This window comes from Xenopus laevis, chromosome 1L (genome assembly GCF_017654675.1).
Source record: "Xenopus laevis strain J_2021 chromosome 1L, Xenopus_laevis_v10.1, whole genome shotgun sequence".
Classification (NCBI taxonomy): domain Eukaryota; kingdom Metazoa; phylum Chordata; class Amphibia; order Anura; family Pipidae; genus Xenopus; species Xenopus laevis.
Genome location: NC_054371.1, coordinates 142,747,965 through 142,772,067, shown reverse-complemented (window position 1 = coordinate 142,772,067; position 24,103 = coordinate 142,747,965). Strand labels below are relative to the sequence as shown.

The 24,103-nt window shown below is 38.6% G+C and overlaps 1 protein-coding gene across 1 annotated transcript in view; it reads right to left on the bottom strand.

Annotated features, from left to right (window-relative positions):
* Window positions 1-7,746: 7,746 nt before the first annotated feature.
* pcsk5.L (proprotein convertase subtilisin/kexin type 5 L homeolog) overlaps window positions 7,747-24,103 on the bottom strand; it is a 237,696-nt gene continuing 221,339 nt past the window's right edge. The window contains exons 31-37 of the mRNA XM_018248748.2: window positions 23,405-23,641; window positions 22,683-22,910; window positions 17,262-17,439; window positions 14,666-14,883; window positions 13,035-13,129; window positions 12,708-12,891; window positions 7,747-10,781 (exon numbers count right to left, since the gene is read on the bottom strand). Of these exons, the coding sequence (XP_018104237.1) occupies window positions 10,363-10,781; window positions 12,708-12,891; window positions 13,035-13,129; window positions 14,666-14,883; window positions 17,262-17,439; window positions 22,683-22,910; window positions 23,405-23,641 (1,559 nt within the window). The 3' untranslated portion in view covers window positions 7,747-10,362. The remainder of the gene's footprint in view (window positions 10,782-12,707; window positions 12,892-13,034; window positions 13,130-14,665; window positions 14,884-17,261; window positions 17,440-22,682; window positions 22,911-23,404; window positions 23,642-24,103) is intronic.

Here is a 24,103-nt window from a genome sequence, read left to right as displayed (position 1 = left end):
AAGATGTGAGTCAAGGCAGGCGTTGATATAGAAACTATTTTGTTCTGTTCTTGAGCTTCCTCCTTTGTCGCTTTTGTGGAGAGATAAAGTGACGTGCAGAAGCGCTTTTATCAATTTTAACAAATATTTAAAATCACACACACAAACATTCTCTGTGAAAATATTGCTCTCGATTCCTCTGCGTCCCTCAGAATCCAATGCTCATATCAATAGTGCGCTTCTGCAGCTTCAGAGCATAGTCGTCTTCGCTGACGCGTTAAGCCTAATGGCTTCTTTCCAGAGTCGATCTCCCCCTCGATAAACCTTGGTTTTTGAGGAATACAGCAATTCAATTCTGAAGAGTACCATTGTGGAATACACAGAACAGCATCTTGTAGCAAATGCATTAAAACAGTTGAGTACATACCCCATACTCACTCCTTTCAACCCACTTCCTTTATTTATAATTCTATTCATATTATAGACACCTTTGGCATTTTTACTATTATTTTTGTCCCCTCCACAATGGTCAGGTGTGTGTTGTTACCCAGTAAAGACCAAGCATGAGCCCAATCATAAAAATCCGCTGGATATTAAAAAAAAAAAACTCTAAAGGGAATGAAAGAGACCAGAGAGAGTCCAATCAGAAAGGGTCAGGTAAGTAAAGGGTTTCAAGGAGGGTCAAAACGTAACCCACGCCATAAAGACGCCCACCTTGCCTCATCCATCCTTTGCCTCTCAAAAGAGCAATTTTTCCGATGTTTAAATGAGATTTTCAATTGAATAAGCATGACTTCTAAACAGATGCACTAAAGATGAATGATGAGTAGAAGATGTACGACAAATAATTGACAAACTTAAATTGAATAAATAAAAACATAATGCTCAGTGATTACTAAAAGCAGAATACAGTAATATTGCAAAAGATAGTGGCAGAAAATTTAGAGAATAATCTGGTTCAACCATTACATGTTAAATTGTAACTAAACCAAGAATGTGAGCTTTGAATCTAGAGTCAATTTTATCCGAAAAAAAATAAGGTGCCTTTATACACCTGCTTTAAATGCAATGTAGCTGTTTTAAGCCTTATCACTTCTAGCCAACAAAGATTATTTAAAATGTTTAGGATATTCTTTAATGATGGAGTGGTTTTTAGACAACCAATAAAGGAATAATGATTTCTTTGTGGCTGCAGTGAAAAACAAAATATGCCGATAAAATATATCACTTTGAGAACTGGAACATCCTTTCAGATCAATATCAGGAAAGTCAAGATTAAGTAATGCAAATGCTGGGTTTAGCTTGATTTAAGTCTTCAGTTTGAGATAAAGAAACCTCTCCAAGGTTAACCAGACCTTGCAAACTTTAGGACAAGTCCACAAATAATGAAATGTTTAAAATTTGTTGGGAACATTTTGGACAGAAAGAAAATGGGTGAGAACCACTAATATTTTATACATTTTTCAATAGCCTAAGTGAACCAGTTTAAAATGTTGAATTCTCTAACTTTCAGAAAAGAAGTGACTATTGTAATTGTGAATGTAAAATAGAGAATTTCACTTTACCTACTTGACGTAAATTCCTTTTCTTCTAGTCCCGACAGGTCAGTACACATGGGCATTGCCCCTCCCAGACCTGGAGGTAGGACCTATAACATAGCCAATCAAAATGAATCATGACCTATAAGACCACATGACTTCCTCCTCACCACAGTTAATACTTTTTCCATAGCAGTATAGTAACCAAAATACATAACTTGGGATGGGAAACCCTGTACTGACATGTCGGAACTAGAAGAAAAGGAATTTACGTCAAGTAGGTAAGTAAAATTCTCTATTTCTTCCACGTCCATCCATGTCAGTACACATGGGATCTTCCAAGCCATGCCCCAAAAACAAGGGGTGGGAATAACCAGCATAAGGCAATAACCAATCTTATGCTTAGGAGGCCCTGAGTAATAAGACCAGCATCACATCCAACAGGGGAGCTGATAAAATGTATAGCTCCTGAAAAAGGCAGATAAAAGGCACAAGAATATGAACAACATGTCCTAGGACACGGTAAGCGATTGACAACAAGAGCTACAAAACCAACCACTTAATTACAGAGACAGGCACTTCAGCCCAAGATCCACCAACTCCATGCTAATAATACCTAATGAAGACTTAACTAGATGAACACCAACTCTGGGTTATCCTAAATCAGCATATCATGGTAACCATTGCAGAGCCTTGCTGGTACAGCCCAGTAGCTCCACCAACCAAATCTAAACTGGGCATACAGCACAAGGATGGACCAACCAAATGTGACTTATGGCCATCTACCAGTAAGATATACTGTTGCCCCAGCCAACTGCTACACAAGCAAACAAATGGGACCCAATCCAATTACAGTTCTAGAAAAACACCCACAAAAGCCGAGGCCACTACATCTCAAGCTGCACAATGTTACAGTTTATGCAAAAACTGAGCCAAACATAGAAGCTACTGAATCCAATAGGCTACTGAACCAGCAAACAGCTGGGATCACAATCCAAAATCAGGCATGCCAGAAGCTTAAAGCCTACAAACACTGGTACCAACCAGCAATGATGCACAATCCACTGGCAAAGAGCCAGCCACCATACATGAAAACCAGTGGTGGACCAGCCAGCTATTATGTATTCCGACATAGATGTGCAAGGCCATTGTCACACTAGCAGGCCAAGATGCCCGTCAGCTGCAGTGTATGCAAAACACCAGAGTGGAACTCTAATAGACAAGCAATGGTACATACTGTAAGCCAGCTATTGTGAATGCCACCCTTGGAGACAAGGTCACCAACTGCACTGGCGCCTGACACAAAAGTCAATTTTCACACATTCAACAACGGAACATAAGCCAGTTGTTGAACTTGCAAAACCCTGGTCCACAAGCCAGCCTTATTGATAATAAGCAGTGCCATACAAGACCAAAAAACAATGCATGTAAGGCAGAAGCAAAGATTAGCTGTAAATCGACAACATATGACCAACAGCAGTTGCTGAATACCAATCAGCAACAAAATTAGCTATGGGCTGTGAAACTCAGAGCAAACACCAGCTGATGGTGCAACCCATGTTAGATCCAACCAAATTGCCAATCATGCTTACTGCTGGTGTGACCAGAACCATGCCTGCAAGGATTGTAGACAAGACAAAACCAATGGCTGTTGTCCTGCCAAGGATTGCTGCAAGGCAAACAGACATGCCCACCAAGGGCCACAGCAAGAACAGTAGCAACGCCTATCAGCAGCCACCGGCTAGCTGGTGGCCTATGCACCATAGGTCACAGCAAAGGCTGGCAGCCACAAGCCCGCAAGGACTATAATAAAAACTAGCGTCCACCTTAGCCAAGGGCAACAGCCGAAGAACCCTGGTAAAAGACAAGCAAGCACCTAAGTTAAGGGCCATGGAAACAGGCCCACAGCCACAATAACCCTGGTAAAAGGACAACCAAACAAATGTGCCAAGAGTAAAAGACCACATGAGCCAAAGGCTCATGCAACAGGCCAGCAGAACAAGGGACATGGTAAAAGGCTAGCAGACCCATGAGCCTAGGGCCATGGTAAAAGGCCAGCAGACCCATGAGTCGAGGGCCATGGAAAAAGGCCAGCAGTCCCATTAGCCATGGACCAAAACAATGGCTCTAACCCAAGCCAAGGGCCATAATGAAAGCCAGAGGCCACACAAACCCAGCTCCCTGGCGAGAGGCCGAGGCCACACAAAGGGCCATAGACTACAAGCTGGCTTCAAGCCTAAGGTGCCAGCAGACATAACAGTAAGTGACCTTCAATACCTTCCAACAATTAAAGAAGGGAAACCTACCACCACCAAAACTTAGTAGATGTAGGGGGCCCTAAAATGAATTTGCTGTGGGGCCCAATGACATCAGGTTACAGCACTGAGCAGACTTATTGTAAGCAAGGAAGAGGCTACCATACTGCTTCAGCAGTGCAAGCCTTCAGCCAACCCTGCAAGCACCCTGTGTAATAAAAGGCAAAAATAACCTCTGTGTCTGCACAGAGGACAATAGAAACAACAACAGCAAAGAGGCCCAGAGGAGTATCTGCACCTTATCTGATAGCAATGACAAGTCTGCAGGCTGGAAACTTCAGCTAGAACCCTGAAAGCTTTTAGCTGAGGGACAGAATTAGCTTATTAACATGCAGACTTCCCAGTGTAATGAATGTTTCAAAAACACCGTGGATACTGATAAATCATACTCACCGGATTCAGGTACCACCCTGCTTCAGCAGAGAGATTCACCAGCAAGTACCTTGTGAAACAAGAGCCAATACTGCATTCTGCACAGAGGACTCCAGCTCACAACATAAGACTTCATATAATACAAGAAGTCAGAGTAACAAAGACACCTTACCAGATAGCTCAGGCTTGTCAACAGCTTGTCCAGACAGTAAGAGCAGACTCCTAAAAAAGGAAGGTGGTGCCATACTGCTTGAGCAGTGCAACCTCTAGCCATTCCTAGAGGTGCCTTAGTAACATGAGCCAATATAACTTCTGTGTCTGCAAGGAAGATGCAGTTTCACCCATACAAACCTTAAAATATTTAACAGCAATAGCAACGGGGCCGGAAGGAACACCTGCACCTTATCAGATAGTGACTAATTAGTTGGATGGAAACTCCAGCTAAAGCCCTGATAGTTCTCAGCTGAGAGACATAACTAGCATGCAGAATTCCAAGTGCACTGAGCATTTTAAAACACACAGTGGATACTGAAGAATCATACTGACCAGCTTCAGGCTGTTATAACTAGTCCATATTCATACCCACGACCCTTTTGCAGAAGTTCTGTAAAGTTCTGTAAGGCCTCACGTAACTCAAAAGAAAAGGGGAGTCCAAAAATCTCACAGGTAACAATGTGGAAGCCCACACCTGTGTCTGTTCCCAAAAAGCACTAGATTGAATCTTGTGCCTCGCTGGGCATATAGCAGGGGGGCTATTTTAGCACAGGGCTAGGATCATGGGTATGCCCACATCTGCACTTCTTCCCAATAAGCGATAATTTACAGATTATGTGTCTTGAGGCATCACGTAAATTCTTCTCCATTACCTGGGAATCATCCCTCTGTGTCCGCACAGAGGTAAAAAATAAACAAAAAATACAAAATAAAAAACAAAAACTGTGTTTGATTTCTCTCAAAATTCACAAAAAATAAAAAGAGTGAGGAGGGAGATCATACCTCCCTGTCCAGTAGGACAAAAGAAGAAATCTGAGAAATCAGATATATACTCATTGGGGGAGATTTACTAAAGGGCGAAGTGGTCTCACTAGCAATAATTTGCCAGAAATCCCATACGCAGGGACATTGCCAATTTACTAACAGGTGTAGCGCACTAGCTTAGTTTTGTGCCCTATTGCCAAGCAAATATTCTCTCAAGCGATGTTTGTTGATCCTCAAATTTTATAAAACGTTACGTCTTTCGCCAGTCTGCCAGCTTAGACCTGCCAGACCTGCCAAACTGAAAAGATGAAGCTACATTCTCCTCATTCTTATGTCAGTGACATCATATCCTGTATATAGGATCTGCAACCTCTTTAATCAATAAAGGTAAATTCTTTCTTAGAAAATTAAGACAAAAAAATGTAAAAAGGGGTTCAGCAAATTATTAAAACCATGGCTCAAAAACAAGAATTTCTAGGTGAATATTGTATCCCTAAACAGAGGGTTAGACTTGTACTCAGCTGGTACATCCACTGGCGTAACTATCCACACAGCAGACCCTGCGGCCACGGGTAGTCCGAGCAACAAGGGGCCCTGGACCACGGGGTCTGCTACATCATAGTCTCCCCTCCCGACCTGTCTTTTGCCTTTAAAGGAACAGTTCAGTGTAAAAATAAAAACTGGGTAAATAGATGCCCTGTGCAAAATAAAAAATGTTTATAATATAGTTAATTAGCCAAAAATGTAATCTATACAGGCTGGAGTGAGCGGATGTCTAACAGAACAAAACACAACTTCTTGCGTTTCAGCTCTCTAACTCTGAGTTAGTCAGCTTGAAGGGTGGCCACATGGGACATAATTGCTCAATGAGTTTGCAATTGATCTTTAGCATGCAGCTCAGATTCAAAAGCAACAGTTTCAAGTCACTGATTGGTTACTGCCTGGTAACCAATCAGTGGAAACCAAGAGAGCTGCAAAACAGGAAGTACCGTTCTGGCTATTATGTTAGACATCCAGTCACTCCAGCCTTTATACATTACATTTTTGGCTAACTAACTATATTAGAAATATTTTTTATTTTGCACAGCCTATGTACCCAGTTTTTATTTTTATACTGAACAATTCGTGGGAGGTGTGGCACGTGCGGGTCAGGGGGGGGCAGAGAAGGAGGACTGTTTGTGATAGGCCCCCTCAGTAGATTTTTTGGTGGGGGGGTCCGACGCTACCAAGATACACCACTGGGTACATCTTTCCATTTATTATGTAACACAACCAATATATTAGAATGAAGCTCACGAGAAATGACTAATTTTAGATTAATATACCTGCTGCCCCCAAACACCCAGTCAATAAAGGGGAGAACTTTATGCCTAGTCGGAACCTGACACTGTGCATGCCAAGTTATAAAGCGGGTGACAGAATTAACTAGAAAAAGGGTGCTCAACTCAAAACCCCGGTGATGCCTGAATGCTCTGTAGGCCCACGCCTGGTAATTCATACTAGAGCGGCAGGGAATGCCCAAGGCATTAGACACTTTTTTGTAGACTTCAGTGTTAAAGGCTCACTGGAAGTGGTCCATGGTCTCCACCTTCTCAGTTTACGGTCATCAGCACATCTGTGCTTCATGTTCCCATGAACATAAAGCTTCCTGTGGAAGGAGAGCTAGACTATATCTCTAAACTTGGGAGTAACCCTGGGTGAATTGACTACAGAGAGCCCTACTCTTAGCACATCATCTGGGCAATCTCTCAGGGTCAATGGTGCATAAAAGTAGGACCCCAAGACACTCCTGCCAATCTCCATCCTAGTACTTGATACTTAATACTTGATATGTATGTATTGACCTGTATATATCATTTAGCAATAATGGTGCCTTCTTAGATGGACATGCTACCCATACCATATGTACTAATGCCCCACCCAAACCATGATGCTGCTGGGGTTTAAACCATGCACTTATAAGCTTTCTCCTCTTTAGCCTGGAGGACCTGGCCTCAATTATTTCCGGAAACAATTTAAAATTTTAACATTTATCAGATGACAGGACAGTTTTCCAATTCACCTCTTAAATGAGTTTGGGCCCAGAGAAGGTGTCTGTTTTTCTGGTTTCTTCTTTGCATGGTAGAGTTTTTAACTTGCATTTGTGAGTGCAGCAACAACTGTGTTTCCAGACAGTGATTTTCAGAGGTATTCCTGAGCCCATGCAGTGATGTCTTATTTTGAATGCAGGGACGCCCGAGGGCCCAAAGATCATGGCCATCCCATAATGGTTTTCTGCCTTGTTCCTTGCTTACAAATATTTCTTTGGGTATAATAAAGTGGGTGGTAGTGCTGTTGAGCTTAGTTATTTTAGCTGTGTGCAAGTAAAAGAGTGTGTACCAAACGTCATAGAACCATAAATTCTACACTTTTATGGTAATTATGTAGATAAGTAGTGCTGCAAATTTGCATTTTAATGGTCCACAGCAAAATGTTGCGTACTTCATGCAAGGTTGGAGCCATACCTTCTCAATGTAACATTTTAAATCTCATTGGGTCAAAAAAACACAGGTTTTGCGTGATCATAATGTAAAGCAACATTTATTTTTAATTTAGAATTATTCTAATACATGATATCAGGTTTAATTATCTGGTTTAAAAGATACATACACAAAATATTGTCAACAAAGCACCATTTAGACCTTGCCTTCATAGGTTTCTTATTTAGAAATGCTGTTCTTTGTTCACTTTGTTGAACAGTTTCTTTCCAGTTGGTTCTGTATAAATAAACTAGGAATCATATCATGAGAGATAATGTAAAATGTAAGAAATTAGGCTGATTGGATACTATTACTGTGAATCAAATACAAACTGAAATGATTAAAATAAATTAGTTTTGCTTGTTAGGCAGCACTGTTAATCAGTAAGGTGACAGTCTGACTACTTAACATTTTTACTTGAAATAAAATGCAGTACGGTGGCACACGTGAGAGTGTTGTACATAGCAGCTTGGTATTTTGAGTACGGAAAAGCACAGAACACATTACCACTACCAAAAAAAACACAATATTTTACACAAGCAAAGACCCCAAAGATTTGGGAGAAAAAATGTGCTGTCAAATTCTAAAAAAATATTGTAAACACACTGGGGATCATTTATCAACACTGGGCAAATTTGCCCATGGGCAGTTACCTATAGCAACCAATCAGTGATTAGCTTTTTGAAACTAGCTGCAAGTAGAACAATGAATGCAGCAATCTGATTGGTTGCCATGGGTTACTGCCCATGGGCAAATTTGCCCAGTTTTAATAAATGAACCCGACTGTATGTGTAGCGTAAAATAAAATAGCTGTATGTTTTTTTAATTGTTCTCAACTAGTAAGTGACTTGCTAAGCCAAATGTCAAAATTCCAAAATCTAACTGGAAGAGCTGATATTTCTATTAAGACAACTCTTCTATCCCTAGTCAACACAGTGACCCCCCAAACTAGAATATTAGGTTTTGTTACCCCAACCATATACAGGCATGGTACCTCACAATGTTTGGGACCTGTGGTTTTATGGATAGCGTATCTTTCCATAATTTGGATCTTCATACCTTAGGTCTACTAGAAAATCATGTGAACATTCATGGGTCAAGTCATGTTTTCCTGAAAAATTCTTTTTTTGAGGGTAGTTTTCAGTCAAAAAAAAATGTAACCTGAAATTTTTCGGGTTAAAAAAAAAACTCAAAAAAGGGTTTTATTTAAAGAAAATCCAACATTAAAGAGCTTTATCATAAGCTAGAACTAGCTCAAATCCAAAAATACTCCAGCCAAAACCTGTCGAGGTCATGTAAGAGTCAATGGCAGAGGTCCCTTAAACCATTTGAAGATGTTAATCGCCTTCATGATGTTTGAGGTTTTTTTCAGTGGGTTTCGCTCCAAAACTCGATTCATTTGAGCTTTTCCCCGTGGAAATCTCGATTGATTCGAGTTTTCGAGTTTTTAACCCTGAATTCACTGATTCAAGTTTTATCCATTCAAGTTTTTTCCTAATTTAGAAAACATTCAAGTTGTGACTTAATTGAGGTATAAAAAAAACCTCACAAATGTCTAAAACTCTACCTTTGATAAATAACCCCCTTAATAAACCCAATAGGCTGGTTTTGCTTCCAATAAGGATTAATTATATCTTAGTTGGGATCAAGTACAAGCGATTACAAAGAAAAGGGAAATCATTTTTAAAAACTCAGATTATTTCTGAAATTCTGAGCTTTATGGTTAATGGGTATGCATAATAAAAGAAAAGAAAAAAAATTCTCTATTTGGGGAATTAAGGTTGCTATTTTTCATGAATAATTGTTGCAGCATTGCACATTTCTTAATTCATTAGACCTTGCCTTTTGGATTAAAATATTACAGTACATTCAGCTATTACTGCTGTTAGTGAGATGGAATTACTGGCCAGATCAAATCCATTTTGCCGCCTCCAACTCCTGCTTTTCCTGGCTTCCTGATGCTATTGCCATTGTTTTGGCATTGGGGGTAGGCTGTGGGTAAAGTTGCAGTAGAAATGGGACAGGCCAATATCTGGGTTTTATTGATTGTACTACACAGTACTTGATTTAAAAACAAAAATATAAAAAATGTTGCCATGTACACCAAGACCCTCCAGTCACTGGCTCAAGGCCCCGCATTTTGGGAGGAGGTGACAAACTTGCTATTTTCTTTCGTGGACTAAATATTTGAAGGGGTAAAAAAATAAAATAAACAGTTTTTCCTTGAATGTCACCAGCATAGTTTCTTAATAGCCTATTTTAGCATTTGATTTTCTAACTATTCAGATATTAAACTGAATGGAAGTCTGAAAACAATGTGCTTAGAGCAAACTATTCTTAGCCTTGGTTTATAGTTCCCAGGTCTAAAACAAAGTCAAGAGGTAGAAGAAAATAACCGTGTTTGGGTATGTGATGCAAGTCCAGTAAGTTTCACGTCAGTGCAAAGCTTAGCTAAGAATAGTGCAAAAATATAACATGTTCATTACAGGAAATATGTCTAAATCAAATGGAGTTTGCTGTTTTTAAGCTATCCAACTACTATTGTGGTTTCCCACTCAGGAGACCTTAGTTTGAAATAGCAAATAGGCTTTGCTTTGGTTGTCCACTTCTCCCAAATATTTCCAGTTCTTTTTTTAATGGACAAAATAATATTGCAATGAATTATCGAAATGAATAGCTTTCATCATCATATTCTAAATCATCTTCCTCCTCATCTTCTAAAAGTCCATATTTAAATTTCCGATACACTGTTCCATCTTGGCCCATATATACAATGTCATCATCGTCATCATCATCATCTTCACCTTCTTCCTCCTCACGATCATGGTACTCAATGACCTGGTCCCTTTGGAAGCTTGAAGTACTCTCTCTGCTTTTAAAGGACTGGAAAGATTTTGTTTGTTCTGGAAGCTTTTCATAACCAGCTTTGCTTACTGACTTAGCTTTGGCTTTGGACCTCCTCCAGTAGAATAAGATGGCTCCAATGCTAAGGAGTAGTAACATTGATGTAGTTATAAACAAAGCAGTCTTCTGCTTTCCTTCAGGTTCTGTTATGAGTCCTTTCACTAAAATGCATTCATCTGCAAGAATAAACATTGTTTATAATCATTTCAGGTTAAAAACTTTCTGTTTCAAGGAAAATGAGAGAGTTTGATAAGGTACCACTTTTTTAAATTATGTTAACAGGCAAAAATTGGTGAGTTTGGCAAGTTTGGCCATTGTGTAAAAGCACATGGCTGTAGAATATGACCACCCTGCTCATAAAATGTCTCTCCTATATCATTGTTAGATCTGCCATTGTATAATTTAAAATGTAATGGTCCAAGGCTTTAGTACTTTAAGGGGCATGTGTGGAAATCCCAGTTTACTTTAGTAGGAGCAAAAGTGGCAGTTAAAGGAGCAGTAAGAGTAATTGATTAAGCTTCACTAACTGGTAGTCTGATGTACGAGCATGGATTTTGGTAGATGCCAGTAGTAGAATGCTACTTAAAAATTTTAAGTTTGGTTGAGGAGAAATAATCGTATGGGTTACAGTCTATGGACCTGGATGGGGCTGTTTTCTAAGGACTGGGATAGGGCTGTGTACAATAGTATTCCATGCTTCTTATTTCATGGAAATATTTGGGAAAGGCCCTTTGGCCTTTTACCATGACAAAGTCCCAATGTACTTGATTGACCTGCATAGAGCTCTGACTTCAACCCAACTGAACTGTGAGATTGAAGCCAATTGTGTCACTTTGGACATGTTGGACAGGAAAGTGTTCACATATTTTTTTTTAATAAAACGTATTCATATATATTGCATATGTAGTTTGAAAATTACAGTAGTGGTACATTATCTTCTTTATATGCATATACATACACAGTCAAACACATACAGAGACCGACATACAGACAATAGTTAGACAGACAAATAGACAGATAGACAGATGATAGATAGAGAGATAGAGAGATAGATAGATATACATGCAGATTTAGTACAGATAATATCCAAAGCCTAACTGTGAAAATTAAAGCAGTTTTATATACAGTATAGTTTCAAAATTACAGTAGGGGTACATTATCGTCTTTATATGTATATACATACACAATGAATAGAGACCGACATACAGTACAGACGATCGATAGATAGATAGATAGATAGATAGATAGATAGATAGATAGATATGGATGGAGATAGATAATAGATAGATAGATAGATAGATAGATAGATATAGATGGAGATAGATAGATAGATAGATAGATAGATAGATAGATAGATTGATTTACATGATACACGATAGATATACATGCAATGTTAGTACAGATAAAATGCAAAGTCTAACTGTGAAAATTAAAGCAGTTTTACAGTTTAAAGGAAGATATAATATTTATTTATTGAGCTGAAGTTTGGAACACTTAAAGGAAAAGCCTAGGGGCTAGAAAAGCTCAATGTTCAACCTATAAATATAAATTATGTTGACCCATAAAAACACATCTCCATCTAAACCAGATACCATCTTTGACGTACCAATTTATTGGTTTTACTGCTTCTTTGGCTGCTCCTGAATCCTAACCCATTTATTTTTTAAAGTTCCTAGCATAAAACTGAAAAGCACATCTGACAGGATAAGAGATAAAAAAAAATAGGAACTGATATTATACTTCTGCATGTTAGATGTAATGCCCACATTAAAGATGTATAGAATTTTTATAGTAATTTAAATAATATTTTTATTGTTGCTTAATCCAGTGAGTCTTACCTCAATACCGATGCAAATTACTCCACAATAACTTTAAATGAACCTCTGGTCGGGCCTGATGGCTTGAAACTACATTTCATTTAGTCAAAGTACTTATCATAAATGACCTGTTGGAGAGTGTCATTTGCATAACATTTATCTACATAATTATTGTATGTAAACAAATTTATTGTAAAGAAAAGAAGAAGGGAGACCCTGTTTGCTTTAATGCCTTCGTTGTGTTTGTTATTGCAATACAAAAATAATAGTGTTTGCTTCTCTCACCCAATGTTGCAGAACAGTCACAGCACTCGGCAAGGTTGACTGGATTTCCATGGCAGCAATGCACACAGCGTCCTTCATCTACGTACAACACCTGACTGGCTGGGCACACGGTGCAATTCAAGGGCCCCGGCCCCTTACACTCCACACAATTATCATGACATTTTTCACATGGCTGGTCAGGATCCTTTGTAGAAAGGGAAAAAGCCAGATAAAAGCATGATTAATACTTATATGTAAATATGATTACCCAACCCCCTTCAGTCCCATTACTGGTGTTTTTGTTCTTTGTTACTGTACAAAGAAGGTTGCTAGGAAAAACCATCATACCTTTTTATATTCTCCAGTCAGACATTCTGAGTTACAAATATGTCCTGAAAGTCGGTAGCTCCAAACGCAGGATGTGCAGGCGAGAGCCCCAAAACCTTTAATGATGAATACATAAATAATTGCATGAACAAACCATATATATATTCATTAAGTACACAAAGCAAAGCTCTGCCTGATAACGGTGTGCTCTTTCATACCCAGTTTTGCCACTAAATTCTAGTTTTTTTACACAATAGTTTGAATTATTTACATTATAGGTAATTATCCCTTCGGTACATTTCAGTGATTAATAGCAAAATGCACTCTGTGGGGGTTATTTATTAAAGATCGAGTTTGTGAGATTAGTGAAGTTTGTTTTCTACCTCGATTTCACAATTTAAACAAACACGAATGTTTGCTTATTTATGAAAAAGTCAGAATATGAAAAACTGGGTTTTTTAGGGGAAAACTTTATCAAGTATATAGGCTAAAAAAACTAGAATACCTCAAACTAGCGTCAAACCCCCCTGAAAAACGTGAAGGCAAAAAAAAAAATCTTCAAATGTTAATGGGACCTCTGCCTTTGACTTTTACATGAATTGAACAGGTTTTAACTGGAGCATTTTTTGGATTCAGACTTTAAGCAGCTTCAGGGCAAAATAAATTCAGAAAAAAAAGTTTCTTCCCAAAAAACGAAAGCGATATCTAAACTCGAATCTTTAGAGAAAACACAACTCGGCCTTTAATAAATAACCCCCTATGTGTCTGTGAGAGCATAGTGTGTTCCATTTGTCTTCTTCACATGTAGACATCTGATCAAGTGCTTCTATTTTGCAGACTTCTCATTTGCATTTTGTCCTGAAAAAATTTATTTCCTATAACCCTGACTTATAAATAACATCAATTTTCCTTTATACACAGACCAGTGAAATGATGTGTCAGCTGATTGCCACGTCACTTATTATTACTGTTGTACAGGTATGGGACCTGTTATCCAGAATCCTCAGGACCAGGTGTTTTCTGGATAATGGATCTTTCTATAATTTGGATCTTCATACCTTATGTCTACTAAAAAATCAACCCAATAGGCTGGTTTTGCTTCCAATGAGGATTAATTATATCTTAGTTTGAATCAAGTACGAGGTACTGTTTTATTAAAACAGAGAAAAAGGAAATCATTTTAAAAATATGTATTATTTCGATAAAATGGAGTCTATGGGAGACTGCTTTTCTGTAATTCGGAGCTTTCTGGATAACAGGTTTCCAGATAGTGGATCCCATACTTGGTATTGTATTGGTATTGGTATTGCAAAGTGCATTTACTCAGCAGGGGCATAACTTGAGATCCACCTCACCAACCCATAAGCCCAGCACTCCACCCCCCCCAGACTCCCTGTGCACCCCCATTGGGGAACAGTGAATCAAAGGTTTGTGAGACTGGAGAGAGCGGGTTATTACCCAGAGCCCTCTATCAATCTCCCCTATAGTTACGGCACTTATTCCCAGCTTAATCAGTTGCATCTATAATGATTATGGATGCTGGATGCTTTCACAGCAGCTGGTGGGCCCAACGTTCAATGAAATGATATAGGCTGCAGCAAACTAAAACTGCAACCTTATAGCAGTATTACAGATGTTTAGTAAATAATTACTTGTGCAGGTTTTGCAGGTGGGATGGCATCTTTCACATCTTCTCACTGTCTGGTCTGCGTAATAGGACTCTGGGCAGGAGCTGACACACTGCTGTTTGGCACGCATTAGGAAGAAGTTTTTATGACAGGAGAGGCAATTGGATGCTTCTGGACCTGAACATTCTTCACAGCTCACATGACATTTTTCACACTTATTTGTTGAATTTTCTGCATAATATCTAAATAAAAAAAAAATGTAAACGTAAATTGTGCATTAGTACAATACATGGAAGAGACAAGGTTCAGTACACAAATACAATAAAATACAGTTTTCAAGATTAAGTGCTTGGTGTCAAAGAGACAAGACAAAAGAGATCCCTGACCCAAAGGGACAAATTCACTAAGCGCCGAAGCGCCAAACGCTAGCGTCAATTCGCTAGCGTTGGGCATTTTCGTTACTTCGCAAATTCACTAACGAACGCTGGCGTAGATTCGCTAGTGTTACTTCGCACCCTTACGCCTGGCGAATTTTCGCTACGGACGTAACTACGCAAATTCACTAACACGCGCATTGTACTGAACGCTACCTTTTACGCTAGACTTCCTTCGCCACCTCAGACCAGGCGAAGCGCAATAGAGTAGATAGGGATTGCTTCAAAAAAAGTCAAAATTTTTTCTAAGTCCCAAAAAACGCTGGCGTGTTTTCTACATTATGGGTGATAGGCTGAAAAAGATAGAAAAGTTTTTTAGGGCTCCCCTCCTTCCCCCCTACATTTCCTGACTCATGGCAACTTACCTAGACAGTGGGCACATGTGTAGGGCAAAATAAAATTTTTATTTGATGTTTTGAAGGTTTTCTAGGCATTTGTAGTGCTGATACGTATTCCTCCATTGAAATTTGAATTTGGCGCCGTATGCAAATTAACCTTCGCTAGCGTAACTTCGCTTCACTTAGCGAATCAACGCTAGCGCAACTTCGCAACCTTACGCTACCCCTGTGCGCAACTTCGGATTTTAGTGAATTTGCGGAGCGCTGGCGAAACTACGCCTGGCAAAGTGCGGCAAAGCGCGACGAAGTTGCTCCTGGCGCAACTACAAATCTTGGTGAATTTGCCCCAAAGTCCCTTTGTTGGCCTGTGACAAGCTCTGTTTCACTCATTGATAAGTATACCCCAATGTGTATCAAGTGAATACAAGTTTGGTACTCTAAGATTGTATGTCTTACACGCACAGATAAAATAATATGAATTTTTTATTTTTGTACGATATTCTGTGAGTGTATGGCGACCGCTGATTCTGACTGATATCCAGGTACTATACACAGGGTAGATTTGACAATTTTATTTGCTGATGTACCATGTTAGACGCATCATGGTGTATCAGCAGATGAGGAAGTGGATGTCCCATTGATTTCAGTTGTATACCAAGTCTACAGTGGTGTAAAATACTGGCATTATTCTTACCTTTTGCTCTGTACTTGCTTACAGCATTAAAGGGAACTTGTCACCCAGACATTAAAAGCTGTATAATAAAAGTCCTTTTCACATTAAACATGAAACCCAAATTATTTTTGGTATTAAAACACCCATACTTGTTTAAAAATGTCAGCTGTCAATTATATATTGCCTGCACCTCCTCAATGCCTTAGGCATAGGGTCTGGCAATTACTTTCTCTTTCCATTCTGCACTTCCTAAATGTCACTGCTCTCCCCACATCCCCCCTTCCTCCTAACTGTCTCATTGTATGGGCAAGGGCATCAGGTCCCCCATTTTGGCAAATAAACAGGATTTTGGCATGATGCAAAGCTTGTTGGTGGTTTTCCCTTTAAGTTAACTTTTAGTATGTTATAGAATGGTCAATTCTAAGCAACTTTTCAATGTTTATTTTTTATAGTTTTTAAATGATTTGCCTTTTTCTTCTGATTCTTTCCAGCTTTCAAATGGGAGTCACTGACCCCATCTAAAAACAAATGCTCTGTAGGGCTACACATTTATTGTTATTGCTACTTTTATTAGTCGTCTTTCTATTCAGGCCCTCACCTATTCTTATTCCAGTCTCTTATTCAGTTCATTGCATGGTTGCTAGGGTAAATTGGACCCTAGCAACCAGATTGCTGAAATCACAAACTGGAAAGCTGCTGAATAAAAAAAAATGTAAATTGTCTCTGAATTTCACTCTCTTTTTACTAAAAGTTAACTCAAAGGTGAACAACCCCGTTAAAAACAGTGTATTCAAAATCGCTCCCGTCTGCTTGATGTGATTGTAATTCCAAGACTTAAAGAAAAAACATTTTAAATCATTTTTAAAGTGAAGTTTATTTTGCTTGACTAACATCATAAAATAGGATTTGGAATTATTTCTTAAGGTGACAGGTCCCCTTTAAGGTAAGCTTGACTTTTTTTGCAGTTTGTCTACAATGGAGCTTTAAAAATAGGCATCTATTTTACAAAGATGACTATAGTGGATTGGGGCATGACCTAAATGTCAAATGACATGATATTTTTTTTCTGCCATGGAAAATTCCCAGTTTTTTGTTGCAGGCATTGTTAATGTACAGACTTGAAAAACACAATGCATGGTTATGAGTCACAAACAGTTTCCTTCTCTGCAGCTTACCCTGTAATACAATGCTGCACACAGACACCACCCAGAGAATACCAGCCAATTTTGCAAGAGAGACAATGAGTACTACGCTTTCCAAAGCAGGCCAGACATGTGCTGTGGCACGGAGCACAGCGATGTTCTTCCTCCTCTGAGTAATATCCATCAGGGCATTTTGCAACACAGGTGGAGTCTACGAAAATAAAAAAAGAGATTCATAGTTACAAGAAATAATGATATCTTCATCCAACAACTAGTTACATTCGACAACTAACTACTTTATTAATTCTAATGCATACAACAATAAAGGGATTCACTATGCAGGGTTCCCTTTTACCTGCTTATTCAAGGAGAGAAAGGAAAGGAATGAAAGTGACATCTATCTATCCATCTGTTTATCTAACCATGTATCTATATGTCTATCTATCCGTCTGTTTATCTATCTATCCATCTGTTTATCTAACCATGTATCTATTTGTCTATCTATCCGTCTGTTTATCTATCTATCCATCTGTCTGTCTCTTTGTTATCGATCTGTTTATCTATCTGTCCGTCTATCCATCTGTCTGTCCATCTGCCTATCCATCTATCTGTTGTCTATCTATCGTTTATCTATACATCTGGTTATCTGTCTATCTATATGTCTGTCTGTCTATGTATCTATCGATTATCTATCTCTCTATCACCTACCTATCCATCTCTCCAGTGTAGGACTGGGACACCAGGGGCCCACCAAAAAACCTTAGACCAGGGGCCCACAGTATTATTTTTCTTCCTCTCTTCACTCAACCTTCTCTTCTCTTCTCCTATTCTCTTTTCTTTACTTACTATAATCTATTATTCCATCTCTTTAGCCTCTCTTTTTAATTTAGCCTAAAAATAGGGAAAGGCCAATTGTTTAGAAGCAGGGGGCCCACTGACACCTGGGCCCAACAGGAGTTTTTCTGATATCCCAGTGGGCCAGTCCAACACTGCATCTCTCTATCCATCTGTCTCTCTGTGCATCTATTTAACCATCTGTCTATCCATCCACCTCTCTATCTGTCTATCTGTCCATTTATCTGCTTGATTTGAGAGGTGACAAAGGTGGACCTGATTGATCTAGTCATGGCACAGGTAGCCTGTGGCTTTAAGCTTAAAGTATCTTAGAAACTCCTAATATTAACAAGACAATTTATAACAAAGCCAAAAGCAAAACATAAACAATAGGAATAAAATGCATGCTGTAAGTTTATTTTCTTTGGTTCATCATATTGCCTTTTGCACGTCTAAGCATTTGTGGATGGTACTGGTTTCATCAGGTATTTGGCATGCACTTAATATTTTGATGCAAATAGGCTGGTTTGGGAGCACCTTTGGGAGCACCTTCCACCATAAACAACAAATGGTGTGCAAGGTCAAGTGAATTAATGTAAAGTAAAGTAGAAAAAGGTTGACCTCTAGAACTGCATCACCTCATTAGGTATTCAATGATTCCCTCCAACAAAACCAAAATAAAACATAACTTTTAATAAGATGATATTAAAATGAGTCCATAAAATCTGAGCAATAGAAACGCACGTCAGGCGCTTGATCCTTTTTAGCTCAATTAGGCAGGGTAATCTCCACACAGCCGATACCGATTCATGCGGGGGGAACTCGCGGGTGATTTGGGCTGGTACAGGGTAGAGAACATAACCTAACCAGCTTGACTTTTATTATACAGCTTTTTATGTCTGGGTGACCAGTTCCCTTTAGTCTACGACCTAGGCACACTAGGCAGTGAGTCTGCACTCTTGGTTCCCCTAAGTTTAACACAATCCCGCCGACCTCAACGCAAGCCTCTGGGGGAGGTGGGAATTTATCACACTGGTTTGCACAGGCTGCTTTGGTTATTTGATAGGGCTAAAGTTAGTCCCAGTGAGTCCTCTCCATGCAGTTTGGTTAATACTCTCAAGATTAACCCTCTAGCTCCAGGCTGCACTTCAGGACTTCACACATCAAGCTCTGTCACTGTAATTTTAACTTTATTATTTTTCTGGACTCAGATTTTAATTTCATTTTATGAAAAGTTATGTTTTATTTTGGTTTTGTTGGAGGGAATCATTGAATACTGAATGGGGTGGTGCAGCTCTAAAGGTCAACCTTTTTCTATCTACTTTACTTTATTTAATATTTTGCACAACTCCACACTTTTTGTGACATAGCTTTGACATGATCAATGAACAAATATTTGATCTGAACAAAGAGTAATGAGATTAATGAATAACAGGTCAGGGATTTCAGTGCAGGGTAAGCAGAGGATCTCACGTAACTCTTACAAATCATTAAATGATCTTTGAAACAAAAGAAATGTGCTCTCGGCTACAGGCATCAAGGTTTGCATCAGAACTACAGGAATCTGAAAGAGAGATTCTACTTAAATTATGAAGTCCCAGGCAAGGTACAACGGTCAAACTATGAGGGCAAAGCGCCTTGTTTTGTCCCAAAGGTTACGTTTCAAGCAGGGCTGTATTAACTGCCAGCACTGCCATAGGCAACCTTTGTTGATGGCAAGCTTTTTATAGGTACCAGGAAATACACCTTCCTATTCAGGTACACAAACCAAAGAAGTGATTTCTCAATAAAACTGTCTCATTACTGAAATCCACGTGGATAATGCAAAATACCAAGGCTTAATATTGAATTTATTTAGGCAAAGTACAAAGGTCAAACTATAAGGGCAAAGCAGCTTGTTTTGTGTTCCAAGAAGGGCTGAATTAACTGCCAGCACTTCCATAGGTAACCTTTGTTGTAAAGATGACAAGCTCATTTAAGTGCAAGAAAATATAGTCACCTGAGTACCAGGTAATACACCCTCCCATTCAAGTAGATTAAGATATTCTAAACTAAAGAAGTGATACCGCAAACCTAAACAACTTCTATTTCATGGATATAAGTGTTTATGTGCATAATGCAAAATGCCAAGGCCAAGCTTAATATTATGTCTATTTGGGCAAGGTACAAAGGTCAAACTATGAGCACAAAGCACCTTGGTTTGTCCCAAATGTTGTATTCCAAGCAGGGCTATATTAAAAAGAGAATTAAAACTTTAAAGTGAATATGGCTAGAAATGCCATATTTTACATATTGCAATTATTGATCAAGCCTAAAGGTTCAGCATCTCTATAGTAGTAATGACCAGGCCTTCAAACATGTCATAGGAGTTTCCCATCTTGAATTTTGTTAAAAGTATAAGTGACACGCACATACTCAGTGGGCTTTGAGCAGCTGTTGAAAAGTTAAGCTTAGAAGTCATGACAAATCATAAAGTAGAAAATGAGGTTGGCCTGTCATAAACTGGGCAGCAAACTGGAAAATGAGGTTCAATGTTGATAAATGCAAGGTTATGCACTTTGGCAAAAATAATATAAATGCAAGTTATACACTAAATGGCAGTGTGTTGGGAGTTTCCTTGAGCATTTAGGGAATAGTGATCATAACATGGTCTTCTGTTGCAGAAGCAATTCTATAAGGGAGTAACTAAAACACTAAATTTCATTTAAAATGCTGCCACTTTGCAGAGTGATTTGTCTAAGTTGGGAAACTGGGCAGAAAACTGGAAAATGAGGTTCAATGTTGATAAATGCAGGTTATGCACTTTGGCAAAATAATAACAATGCAAGTTATACACTAAATGGCAATGTGTTGGGAGTTTCCTTAAATGAGAAGGATCTAGGGGTTTTTGTAGGTAACAAGTTGCCTAATTCTGGACAGTGTCATTCTGTGGCTACTAAAGCAAATAAAGTTCTGTCTTGCATAAAAAAGGGCATTAACTCAAGGGATGAAAACATAATTATGCCTCTTCATAGGTCCCTGGTAAGGCCTCATCTGGAGTATGCAGTTCAGTTTTGGACTCCAGTCCTTAAGAGGGATATAAATGAGCTGGAGAGAGTGCAGAGACGTGCAACTAAACTGGTTAGAGGGATGGAAGACTTAAATTATGAGGGTAGACGGTTGTTGGGGTTGTTCTCTGGAAAAAAGGTGCTTGCGAGGGGACATGATTACACTATACAAGTACATTAGAGGACATTATAGACAAATAGCAGGGGACCTTTAGACTAGAAGAAAATAAATTGAAGCAACATAGGTGGTTCTTTACAGTGAGGACAGTGAGGTTGTGGAATGCACTGCCGGGTGATGTTGTGATAGCTGATTCAGTTAATGCCTTTAAGAATGGCTTGGATGATTTTTTGGACAGACATAATATTAAAGGCTATTGTGATACTTAACTCTATAGTTAGTATAGATATGGGTATATAGAATTTATGTAAAAGTAGGGAGGGGTGTGTGTATGGATGCTGGGTTTTCATATGGAGGGGTTAAACTTGATGGGATATGTCTTTTTTCAACCCGATTTAACTATGTAACTATATAAGCTGATGCTACAGGGCTGATTATTAAATTCTGATGCTGATTGGACTGGTTTCTGAGCTGCCATGTACCAGTAATCTGAATTATTTATCAGCCTTATATTTACATATTACATTTATATGATATATATTCAGTATATTGTAAGTAGGTCCCTAAGCTCAGTAAGCACAGAGCTTGTGCAGTTAATCAGCAGAAAAGAAGACGGGGAGCTACTGGGGCATATTTGGAGGCACAGATCTTTACTGCTAAAGGGTTGTGGTTGCCTTGGGCTGGTACAGAAGCCCAAAACATAATCAACATTGCTGCGCTACTTCTTTAGTTAAACTTTAGTTTTCATTTGGGCAAAGTACAAAGGTCAAACTATGAGCAGAAAGCACCTTATTTTGTCCCAATGTTTGTGCTCCACTCAGGGCTGTATTAACTGCCTACACTGACCTTTCAATGTATTAATTCATTCATTCATTAATGTATTAACTGCCTACACAGGACTTTTTCAATGTGAAGGGCTTATTATTAGACATACCATTGGGGGAATGTATAAAAGTTGATAACGGAAAAATATTCGCAAAGCGAAAAGTTATGCCTTTGTGCAAACAAATTTGTCTTTGCACGAATATAAAATAGCTTTTGCAAAGCTTTTTGCAACCACTTCCAACAGGGGAAGACGGTTTGTAAATTTTATCGTTTGAGCCAGTGTGCAGTGAATGTAATAAAACTTCTTACTGAAAAAGTTGTTTGCTCCAAAAGATCACAAAACCTTCAAGCTCTTCTTGAAAGTGGGTAATGTGCAATTAAAATTTGCAATGCAATGACCGTTTAAGGAAGAGTATTACATTGCGAAATGCAAATTTTATTTCATTCCCCCACATGTGTTTTAAGGGGACTTTTTAACAAGACTTTTTCCATGTAGAGGGCTGTGTAATGATGTAATACAAAGAAGTCTGTGGAGCTTTTGAGCACTCTGGAGACCATAAAAAAAACAAGTGGCTCAAGACCTGCATTCGGGCAGGCCTACTTTAATTTAGTAAATAATATCATACTTACTCAAAAGGAATTGATTGCTCGGGCAGCTTAGACAGTGATGCTCAGTAGCACCCATGCATCGAGAACACTTCTTGTGACATTGATGACAGTTCTTGTGTTCATCTTGGTACTGATAGAGAGAGCAGTCCTTGTGTGTCACACAGAAACCTTCTCTGTTCTTTACCAGATTATCTTTGCAACTATCACAGATGGTAGAGGAGGAGCAAGTCTTGCAGGATGTGTCACAGTCTGAAGGTAAAGCATTAGTTAATTAGTTAACTAATTAGTTAAGGTAAGAGAATGTCATGATTTCAATGCTAACAAAAGCTTGCCATTCCATATATGATATCTCAAAAGGCAATATCATTGCTGGGTCATCTGCAGTGGGCATGCTGCATACCATAGTTCCAATTATGTCCTCCATTTATATATACATGATATATATATATATATATATATATATATATATATATATATATATATATATATATATAAGAAATCTTTCATTACAGTGACCTGAGGTCAGGTAGGTTGTGTTTCAGGAAAAATAATTATTTGGTATCCTGGAAACTTCTAAAAGCCTAGTGAGGATGGTAATCAGGGTTACATTTGGGGTTGATCCTTATTTGCTGCCCTAGAAATTCTTGGGACTATAACTGAATGGCTGATACAGCAATATTTTTATGATCAAGTCTCACAACCCATGAGAAAAAGTTTCTGGAAGTAATAAATTCCATCCATACCTTGGCAGTCTTTGGTTCTGGGTTCATAGTAAGTTCCTTCTGGACATGTGCCAAAGCATTCACCATTATAGAGGAAGAAGCTTTTGCTGGAACATTCTTCACAGTCATCAGGATCGGGTCCACTGCATTTTGCACACATTGGGTCACACTGGTTACAGTTTCCCTTCTCTTCATAATATCCATCAGGGCAATGTTCCATGCACTTGTCATCAAAAAGGAAATAGCCATGCATACATTCTGCAACATCAAAAAACTGGTCTATATTCTTCCAATAGATAAATAGCATGAATATAAATTCTATATCCACTCAAGTTGTTACATTCAAGTTACATATCATTTCTTGGGTGCATTAGCTTTTTACATTTCCGATGTTTAGCAGCTCAGCACAGTTACTTATAAACAGCAGTACAAGAAACATGGAAAGGTCAGCTGTTTTGTAACTAACTTAAGGTTTTCCAGTAGTTGAACCTTTCTTTTAAGCTATATGCTAAATACGCCTCAATTTATATGTGTATAGAATATGTCATTTATGTGAGTACAATGTGAATATTAAGGACAAAGATACAGATGAAGAATGCATAAACTCGGACAGGGAGTTGTCTAAAGACTGATCCGATAACACCGCAGTCTCTTAGATCAAAAGAATACATAATATAATATAAACAAAGACTGACTCAGGAAAGATCCAGAGGCATCAGA